This window comes from Spinacia oleracea, chromosome 6 (assembly GCF_020520425.1).
Source record: "Spinacia oleracea cultivar Varoflay chromosome 6, BTI_SOV_V1, whole genome shotgun sequence".
Lineage (NCBI taxonomy): Eukaryota > Viridiplantae > Streptophyta > Magnoliopsida > Caryophyllales > Amaranthaceae > Spinacia > Spinacia oleracea.
The window spans coordinates 45,679,815-45,691,085 of record NC_079492.1 but is presented as its reverse complement, the minus strand read 5'-3'; the positions used below and the strand labels follow the sequence as shown (position 1 = coordinate 45,691,085).

General features: G+C 35.1%; 1 protein-coding gene and 1 long non-coding RNA gene across 2 annotated transcripts; one reads left to right on the top strand and one right to left on the bottom strand.

The window, feature by feature from the left end:
• Window positions 1–2,419: 2,419 nt before the first annotated feature.
• Window positions 2,420–7,222, bottom strand: LOC110799652 (uncharacterized). Its single transcript, XR_008923502.1, has 3 exons — window positions 6,928–7,222; window positions 2,983–3,238; window positions 2,420–2,657 (listed from the first exon to the last, which is right to left on the bottom strand). It is a non-coding gene; the product is annotated as an uncharacterized lncRNA (long non-coding RNA).
• Window positions 7,223–8,190: 968 nt separating this feature from the next.
• Window positions 8,191–10,628, top strand: LOC110799654 (late embryogenesis abundant protein D-29-like). Its single transcript, XM_022004938.2, has 2 exons — window positions 8,191–8,587; window positions 9,292–10,628. Exons 1-2 carry the CDS (start codon window positions 8,281–8,283, stop codon window positions 10,245–10,247), a joined length of 1,263 nt encoding a protein of 420 aa, XP_021860630.2. The 5' UTR covers window positions 8,191–8,280; the 3' UTR covers window positions 10,248–10,628.
• The last annotated feature ends 643 nt before the right edge of the window (window positions 10,629–11,271 follow it).

Here is an 11,271-nt window from a genome sequence, read left to right as displayed (position 1 = left end):
GACGTTATTAGTATTAACGTCAACGTTCGTCGTGAATTTTACACGACGAAATTATTGTTCTTCGTTATTTATTAACGACAAAAAGGTTGTTTGTCGTTATTTATTAACGACAAAAAGGTTGTTCGTCGTTATTATGTACTCAATGACGTCAAACAAAAAGAAAATAGCGACCAACATAGTTCACGTAAAAAGAGAATCAAATGGACACAATAATTTTAATTATCGTCCAACAACGACAAAATATTTCGACGTTAATGTGGATAAAATAAATATAGTTTGTCGTAAATATGAAAAATATATATAACCTGCAATTCATTCAAAACCATAAAAAGTATATAGAATATTACACTGAATTTATATTAATTAACGTAATCAATCACAAAAGATTTATAATAAACAAATTCAATGTGAGTCAAAACAACCAAACTAATAAGGTCAGATATATAACTTGGTCCATACTAAGAATTAAATCTCAAGGATTCCTTGTTCTTAAAAAAAAGTAAGAAACCAAATATCTAGAACTGATGTGTAGCAGCTTCAACCTATTTTTGCATTTCTGATCCAACTTGATATTTCTTTGAGTGTTATTCCTCCTCCAAAATCCAAAACTCGGTCATTCGACTTCGACTTCAACTTCGACTTCGACTTCGACTTAAACACATTTTTTGCTACCTATATAAAGAAGTAAAAAAATTAAAAATCGCATGGGAAAGTAAAAAATAAAACCAAAAAAATATAAATGAAGAAAAATACATGTACATGGTAAGTGTTGGTTCTTCTTCCATTATTATCTGAATTTCCTCCTATAACATATATAACCATCTGAGTTAGTACCATTTACACGGGTGACTCTAATTAAGGCCAATTGACAAAGTTCTAATCTCCTAGTTGAGTTTCAAGATACAACAATACTCTGTTTTGACAGATTCTGTTTTGACATTCTGTAAGAACAGAATCTGAACCCATTTCTCTTTTTCCGAAAACCTGAATTTACTCGGGATGGATTGATTAGGGTTGAAGGAAGTTGGGATTCCAAAATATTCGGTCCGGTTCTTGTTAGGTATTATGTTGTTAAACCGAGTCTGATGTTGTTTAAGAGCTTTGGTTGGGCTGAGTCTGATGTTGTAACTCTCACATATCAAGTCCTTTTCTGTTGGCGCTTTCTGAAGCTAACCTCAAAAAAAGGTTGGGGTTTTTCATTAATTTATCTTAAAGGACATAGAAAATGTGGATTCCATTTGTAGTTGTCTGATGTTCTCTTAATGCTTAGTTCCATATCATATTACAGGATCAACTGTTATCTAATTAAATTTAAGTTGCAAGACCAGCCTTTTATTATTAGTCGAGCTTTATTTTTCTTACTTAGACATTTAAGTACGTTTTAGTCACCTGTCACAGTTATAAGTTATAACAGCAATATGTTCCAAATTTGTTGTTACACACTTACACACAGTTCGGGTAACAAGCCTAGTTTCCTGGCAAAGAAGTGTTCCTTGTTTACTTGTAGCTTGAAGAAGAGAACAATACCTAGACAATAAGACACTCCTAGTGTAATGAACCATCCTAACCGTCCACGTACCCAACTGGTGTATAGCAGGAAGCAAAACAAAGGGACCAACAGAACCAACATCAGCTGACAAAGAACCAGACAAGAACAACCAACACAATACAAGTGAGGAGCGGGAGAAAGAACCGTTGCCACACTAGCAGACAGAAAGTGGCAGCAGAGCCTCATTAAATGAAGCATACTAGGAAGCAATCCCTAAGTGCTTAAATAGAGAAAGAAGAGAGAGAGCAGGATATCCTGTGTTTTGTGTTGTAAAGAGAGTTGTCACCTAAAGTCACTAACCATGAGAGTGGTAGCTAAAGCTACTGATTTTGTATTCCACTCAGTTGAGTTTTCATCAATTAAACTTCTCCCTGCTTCTCTTATTTCTGTGTGTGTGTATTATTTGTGTCTGCACTTACGAGTTTGTTGCACCTAGTCTTGAAGGAGAAAGGTTTGATTAGGTTGGATTACTCCCTTGTTTCTGCCGTATCATATTGCGAGTCTAAGTTCTTGGAGAAGTTGAACATAACATAATCTCACTCGAATATACTGCTAGAAATCAGGATTCAGATATCAAGAGCTGCAATTCTGAAAACTAATTTTCTGCTGCATGTTATTTACGTAATAAAGATTCTGGTATCAATAGCTACAGTTTTTGTTTGGCTTTTTAGGTCACAGAAAATTTTACAAACTTCGGCAGAATTGAGAAAACCCCCACCTTCGACAATCAAGATCACTACTACTCACTCATTATTATAATAAATACACTGAAGTACATTTCTTCTGTGAATCAGACACTACATTAGCTTTATTAACATAGAATATGGTTCCTAGTCACAAAATCCAATAGTTGTCATGAACGATTTATGGTTATATATATAATCACGATTTAAGATTATGTGACAGATCAAAACAAGAATGTGTTCATGTACGATAGAAATACAGATAAAAAGGATAACAAAAGGGAAGAAAAAAATAACATGAATTATCTTGATTCTTGCTTGGCAGTGAAATAAGAAACAGAGCTAAGGGGAAAATGTTTAATATCTTGGAGCATTGGCAGTGCCAAATAATCCCCCACATCTCTAGCCTTTACACATAGGAAATGCTGCAAATACAAAGCCAAATAGTGGATATAAGAAAATGGAAAATATAACTACTCTATAGAAGTTAATGAATGTTTTTATTCTTTATAAACTGATGTTGACAAGAGAAAATAACTAAGAAGATTAAGAAGTTCAGATTTTTTAAATCCAACTACTTACATACCCTTGAAGACATATATTAACCAATTAATTTCTCTTGTATTAACTAGTTTTTAGTCATTCACAATATCTTCTTAAAAATAAATTGAGCATAACCGAGCCAAAAGAATGAAAGTCCATTCATCTCTTGACAACAGCATATTCGATCAGGATACATCCGGTACTCACCTTTCCCTACTTGGAAAACAAATCCTGAAGTTCTCTGTGAGTGACTCTAGAGGATCTCAATCCTGCTAGTATAAAGAGTTAGCAGTCAAGCAGAAAGTGAACAACAAATGTGCCTTTTAAGCTTCAAACTAACCTTCCACGGCTCGCAAACCTTGACCTAGGACATGAATGGGACCGTTATCTAGGAGGAGACATAGATATGGACCTAGAGTGAGACGTAGATCTTTGTTTCATAGGTGATGGAGACCTAGAATACCTACAGTGTCCAACAAGTAGAATAAGTTTAAGTCAAATGAAAATATAAACCATACAACATTGGACTACAGTCAAGAAACATAATACAGAATTAAATATCATTTATGGGTTAAGGGATCAATCAATGATGTGCTTATTGCAATCGAGTCATACATCTCTTGGACCCTTTTGGCCGGCAAATCAAGCAGGAAACCAGGTTTGATTACGACCATATCCCTGCCATTGTTGAACTTTGTATCCAAGCTGGTGTTGATGTACCAGGCTACCCTTCACGTCGGAGAACCAACCCCATAGGAATAATTGGGAAGAAAGTAATTGACCGAGGTGGATACCTTGAGGATCCTACACTTAGTCCTAGAGATACTTCAACACTGCTAAACTATGACACACAGGGTGAACACTTGAATGCAAATTATCAGAAATGAATCAACATACAAGGTTCTGTCATGACTTAATGTTTGCGGAAAATTTATATAGGTGTAGGGATTTTAGCACAAAAGATGCAGGCAATAAGTTTAGAAAATGAAAATCTAATTAAAAAGAATAAGAGGAGCTTGTATACGTTGTTCTAATTAGAATCAGATCAACAAACAATAACACTTATTACTGAATCAAATAACACAAAACCTACAATTCAGGCATCTTATCACGTCAATAATTAAATAACACTTATTACTGAATCAGGCATCTTATCAGATCAACAAACAATAACACTTATTACTGAATCAGGCATCTTATCACATCAATTATAACAAAACCAAAAATCAGATAACACAAATCATAATTGCAATGCCCCTACAATTAAGATTATGAATTATTGATGTAACAGCCCTCCCTTAACGAGTTGCTTGCAAATTACAATTAATCTTGCTAAACAACCTAACTCCTCAAACAACTTCAAAGTTTTAGTCACAAATTAAGTCTTAAACTTAATTAATTTATTAGAAATTTCGGCAGCACTTCCCCTAAATATGGACAACCTAAAAATATTGTTTAGGAAATTACGTCGTATCTTTTTATTCACCTACTTCAATTACATCATTCCAAAACATCACCAAAGCGTCACTGCAACAACCCACACTTAATAAGCTACTTCTAAGCACCCTTAACTTTAGACCAAAGAAACTTAACTTAACTACGACTCCAATACAGATATGTAATCCATAAATTATAAACAAAAAAGCTTTAAGAAGAAATTATACAGCGCATTAACAAACTCTAGGAACTAAATTACATGATTGAAAATGATTAAGAGTATGAGAATGACAAGATGAATCTTAAAGTTGTGAGCCTAATTCAGTTGATTTGATTGTGAATTTAGAGACTTTGTGAGATGGTAAGTAAGTCTGAAGCCTTTGTGAGTAATGTTATTTTATTGTTTTTCGAATCGTTGTTTGAATAATCTAGATTTCGCCAAATAGATTTCAAAGAGGTTATAACATTTTATCAAGTTATGTTTTCCAATTGAGTTTGATAAGAGAAGTTGCTTTTCAGAATAAAACATAAAAAAAAAAAACTAAAACAAATATTATTTTGAGCCACCTATCAAATGCATTTTTGGTTGGATGTGTGTACTCAGATTTCCGCTGATTTTGTTCAAAGAACCTGTCCTGGTGGGGGCAGAGTTAAAATATTTTGCAGGCAGCAAGAATCAAGCGCAGAAGTCCTCTAGAGGCCTTATATGTTTCAAGGCGGGCATATGGATTCTCCAAGTGTATTTAAGTCCTTCCTCATTTATTAATGGGTTGTATAATTTGTTTCTAGAGTTTTTTTTCTTTGGGTTATTCTTTATGGATTATATATCCTTGTTGCGTTGGTGTCACTCCAATGATGGTTTTGGGAGATGTTATATGCTGGAATGATGAAATAGCAGGTGAAAGAAAATCTGACGTAATTTCCTAAACAGTATTTTAGGTCGTCCATATTTAGGGGAAGTGCTGCAGAAATTTTAATAATTAATTAAAAGAGTTTTAATTAGTATCTTTGAGATAGGCTAAGCCGTGATTAAATCTTTGAAGTTGTTGAAGAGTTAAAGTTTGTTTAACAGGGTTTAAAGTTATAATTATGTTGAGTTTGTTTAACTTAGGACTAAGTGTGTTTAGAAAGCAGCCCGTTAAGGGTGGGCTGTTACAGTTGTAATGGGAGAGCATTCTCACCTCTGGAATTGTGAGGAATTTTATAATTAGTATAATGACCCAATTGAGCTAATACAAATCATTCTACTACCTAAATTCTTACGAGAACGTTCTTCTGCATTTCTATCACTCAGCAAAACACAAAAGTACAATTGATCCTCTATTTTCAGGTTGATTCGTAGCATTAACATAAGGTCATATAAAGTCCAATGTTCAAATAAGGACTATTGGACTACTAATTTTATTTTACCACTAAAAGTTAGTTTAAAAATGGGTCAAGTAACATGTATAGGAATTTTTACACTTGAAATAAAACCTGAAGATTCTACATGATTCTAAATGTGTCATGAAGTTACATCTTTAGCTGCAGTATCTGAAGTGGAATACAAGATTTTCTTGTCAATCTTTTTTCATCTCCTTAGGTAGGGTTTTCCTCGTTTCCTGAATGTTGTGAATCTTGCCAACTCATTTACAGATATTCACTGGTATATGTAAATGCAACAACCCTCCTCCTGAGTCCCGACCTTACATACTCTATAATATGTAAATGCAAGGACCAAATGTTAGAGACTATTACATGGAGTATTGATTACGTCCCGAGGAGTGCAAACAAGGTTGCAAACATATTGGCAAAGGACTGTAGGAGGTCCATCTTGAGTTGCAATGAAACTATGGCCATCCCCCACCCCCCTAGAATCTACCAAAATTTAATTTTAGAGGACTTTCGGACCTCATGTTATTGTAATTTAAACTCGGTGTTTTTGTTGTTTTTGCTTGCTATGCATAAAAAAATAAAAAAGAGTACACAGCACATTGACTATGATAATCCTATTAGGAGTTATGCAAGAACCTTGAGGCCAAGCTTTTCTAGCTATTGTTTCTAAGGCAAAGGCAACCTTCTCGGACCCTACATAACGTTCCAACTTCTGGAATGACATTATTGGTATGTTAAGAGAATTATGCCTCTTGAACAACACCTACTATCAATCATATGGGAAAGGGACAAATCAGTTCACTGTCCAAAACAAAGGAAGAGCTAAGATAATAATCTCCTGAAATTTAGAACTCTGCTTTACCAAAGCACAAATCTTATTTAATAACTAAAATTACAGTACAAAAAAGAAAGTTACACACAACAACAGGTTGAGTCTTTTCAAATGACCATGATAAAACCACAAAATTACACGCAAAAACAAGTATTATTATCTTCAATTCAAGGCTAAAATCACTGAAATCAACAATCACAAAATCACACAAAACAATTCACTTCCATATGCAATTAAATAATCAAACCCTTTGAATAATATCATAGCATAAAAAGTAATCTTGAGAAGGTATAAGTACAATTCCAGCTCCATAATTGTCTACATCACACCAACAATTATATCAAACAAATATCGTATACCTAAAAACAATAATTAAAAACTACCCAGATGAAAAACCCAACCAGATTAAGTTAATGACACTCGTTACAATGCAATTCAGCGAATTAGGTATGAATTTCAACCAAAATAGCAAACCCTAAGTAAGGCTTGAGTTTAAACGATATGATTACCATTTGAGTGATGTTCGATCCGTCTCCCTCCTTTGCCACCTTCTTTCCTAAGTCGCTTGCCTTCAAATTCTTTACTTCCTGTTCTTTTGAGAGAGTTGAGAGTGAAGAACTAATAAAATTGTGGGGGGGAATTGGGTATGTTTTTTTCTTAATTTCGTTTTCCTGAATTTTTTATTTTTTTTAAAATTCTAATGTTCTTGAAGGACTGAGAGAAAGAGTTGGCGGTATTCTAAAATTTTGGGTAAATGATTTAAAATTTTGGGGGAAAAAACGAGGAGGGAATTCATATAAGTTGTGCGCCAATTTTTTCACAGAAGCCGTTGCAAAGGTCGTTGCATTATCTATTTCTAATACAACGACTTATTTGAACCCGTTGCATTAAAAGTCGTTGCATTAGTTCAATCTATTGCAACGGTAAGAAGGTAGGCGTTGCATTAGCCCCTTTTTAACCGTTGCATTTGTGTAAAAATGTACTCCCTCCATCCCTTAATACTCGACCTGTTTTGACTTTTTGCACTATTCACATAATTCACTTTGACCCTATTTTATTTATAGTATATGAAAACAAATGCTAGTATATAATATATTGTTGGCTTCATCTTAATATATACTTTTAAAATATTAATATTTTTATAAGTTTTTATAATATATAGTTAAAGAAATTGGTGATCAAAGTTGTAGATTGACAAACGTGTCCGATCAAAACAGGTCGAGTATTAAGGGACAGAGGGAGTAGTAGTGAAATAAATCAGAAAAGGATATATACTCCATATATATTTTCAAAGAAAATAAAATAATTATTGACATCAACACTCGTGTGACATCTTAGGTGATATCAAAGTATCCCTAAGTAAAATTGTTAGTGTCAGTTAAAATTTTGTATTAATTAATCAGTTACTCTGTATTAAATAATAAGAAAATTCAGATAAATAAAAATCACCTATAAATAAAATACACTTTGGTGTTATGGTTGGACACATCCTTAAAGTATCCCTAAGTAAAATTGTTAGTGTTTAGGTGTTGCAAAAGAAATACACCGTAGCATTAATGAATTCCAATAATGGAAACTTTCATAGTGGCAAAAAGATAAAAGAAAAAAAGATGTCGCGTAACGACGATGCCACGAAGACATGCACCTCAACTTGTGTTGATTGAGTGACAAGTGTCCAACCCTATGAACACGTTAACCCCTCCCAACATATTTATACATATATATATGAATCTCTTTATTTCTACAACTGCCTTAACATTCTATATATCCACTACAACACCAATTTGTTTACAGTCATTTGCTTACCAAAAGAAAACATACTATATATATTATACTTCACTTTGTGTTTCCGGGAGGCAAGAATGGGGGATTCTAGGAGGTTGAGAATGGTGGGCCTACTGGTGATGGTGGTGGCCGCCGCGGCGGTGGTGATGGTGGAAAGCAACTCCACGGTGGCGTGGAGTGGGACAGGGGCAGCGACGGATAAGATAGAGGGGCACCCAGAAGAAGCGAAAGTTGGTATTGATCAAGTGGGGGAAGAGATCACTCAGGAAGCTACTCCTTGGACAGAATGGGCTAAGGAGAAAATTCAAAAGGGGCTCGGCTTGAAGAACTCTGCTGACGATGCGGCTGCGGACGGCAATGATAATATCCAGCAAGTTGTGTCTGGTACGTGTGTATATTACCCCCGTACCTTATTGTTAATTTCTCATTTTTGTAAATATTGCATAAATAAGGTAGTATAAAGGATTCGAACCCTAGACCTAGACCTAGACCTAGACCAAGGAGTCTGCATTAGTTATAAAATCAGAAATAACCGCTAAGGTAAGAATCATATTTAGTAATTTATTTTATTACTTATTACGGTTTTTTTTCAAAGTTGTTGATTCTCGCATATCCTAGTTTTGGAGAGAGTGTATATAGTTGTAATACGTTGCACCAAAAAGTCAAAAACTATAGTTGTGATCGATACCTTATATTTATGTCAAGGAGTTTTGTTTAATTAGGTTTAGCATTGGGTTGAAATTCAATTTAATTGTTTGTAGTACGTGTGATGTGATGATATAAGATCGAGTCAGTTGTTAGAACAAATGGTAGATTAATTAGTTTGGATGAGTCCCATCACCCATGTAAAGTAACTGTAGTACCTTAATAACACCGAGTAACTTGTTTGAGGCGCATTCACAACTGAGTACTACTATACTCCGTACTAGAGTAGTTGTTGTAATGAGGTTGGTGTGGCTTTTGTTTATTTTAGGGAATAGGGGTCAATTATTGCAATTTGCAACAACACTGGCGAATTTATCAATGTTAATCTGATAATTTCATGTGCTAGAATAGCCAAAATGTGAATATCTAAGTGGTTGATACAGGAGAACGTATGTCTGACTCTGCTAAAGAAGCAAAATCAAAGGCATGTCAAACTGCAAGTGAAGCCTCAGGCAAAACAAAGGAGAAGACATACGAAGCTGCTGACGAGGCAGCCAATAAAGCGTCAAATGCAAAAGATGCCACTGTTAAGAAGTCCCGTGAAGCAAAGGATAAAGCATATGAACAAGCTAATGAGGCCGCAAACAAGGCTTCATCGTTAAAGGACTCTGCCACTGACAAGGCGAAAGAAGTGGGAAGCAAAGTTCAAGACAGTGCTGAAAAGGCTAAGAAGAAGGCAAGTGAATCAACTCAACAAGCAAAGGAGAAAGCATATGAAACTGGTAGTGAGGCTGTAAACAAGGCTTCGAATGTCAAAGATGGAAGTGTTAACAAGGCTTCATCCTACAAGGACTCCGCCACCGAGAAGGCCCAAGAAGTGGGAGAAAGGGTTCGAGACAATGCAAAAGAGGCTGCAAACAAGGCAAGTGAAACAACCCGACAAGGGAAGGAAAGAGCATACCAAAGTGTTAGTGATGCAGCTAACAAGGCCTCATCGATGAAAGATGCAACCATCGAGAAGGCCCAAGATGTGAAGGAGAAGGTCCAAGATAATGTAGAATACGCCTCGAAGAAGGTAAAAAACAAGGCCCAACAAGAAGCGGAAGTAGCAGCCCAAAAGGCCAAGGAGGCTAAAGATGACATAGCCCAAAAGGTTGAGCAAGCAAAGGAGAAAGTGGTTGATACAGCCCAAGATGCAAAAGAGACGACTCGTGAATGGGGAAAGAAGGTGCCCGAAGAGGCAACATCGAAGGAGGCTGAGGTGGAGGATAACATAAATTGGACCAAGGAGAAGGAAAAGAGAGGATATGGTGAAGGAAACAAGAAAGCTAGTGAGAGTATAGACGATGCCAAGGCCCAGAGATCGATGCCTAAGCAACGCCGCGATGAGGAGCTTTGATAGTGTTGAATTCGGTGTTTATGTTTCGCAGTAGTCTTTCTTACTAGAATAGTGGACGTGGTGTTCTCTTATGGAAATATAAATGATGGCCTTATATTGTCCTTACTATTTGCGATAAAGGTTCATGAATGCGGCAGTAGTGTATGTAATTTGGTATTTGGAGGTTCTGTTTGTTAGTAGTTTTTCTAACTAGGATGCAGGTTCGTTTTTGGGTTGTGGTCTTTTCTGAATATGGCCTTGTATTGTCCTAAATATTTGCGTTAAAGGTTTCTGCAACAACTTGGTACAAATGTTTGTAATTTAGTATACGAGTGTAGGTTATAGACTCCTAGTTAAGTCATATATGTTGAACTACTGTCATATAGTTTATTAGTCTTTCTTCTAAGTTCCAAGTTTTTCGATACGATTTACGAATTATTTCAAAAAAATTAGAAGCTTACCATGAACTCACTAAAAGTTGAACATGGACTTCATCAACATACAATCAACCTTTTAGTTCCTATCTCAAAACTACATTAGAATTTTTTGTTTCATTTTGATATGTACTTCATTTGTTAATTTTGATTGACCCTCTCGTGGAAGCATTTATCAAAACAACGATATAGAAGAGGGTAGATAAAATTGTCAGATCCTTATTTAACCATGATCATATGCCAAATTAGAAAATTTTTGTCATTTGATAATATTGATTTTGTTGCATGACCTTTTATTAGCTTGGAAGGGTTGTACTTTGAGAAGTTGATCAGCGGAAAAAAAGGTAAGAGTATGTAAATAAATTGCTTTCTTTTCTCTTTCCTAACTTGTTTCGAACATTAAGTTATTATCACCAAGACACCAAGTCATTATCGCCGGCTTTTTACTTCAATAGTCATATCCACTTAATACTTCCTCGTCATCTAAATCATTACCCGGTCATTTAACACCTACCCCCACCATATACTTTATCCCACTTGAATGTATAGGATTGATAATTTTTTAATTAAAATCAGAAAATTTGTACTCCCTCCGTTCTTAAATATTAGTC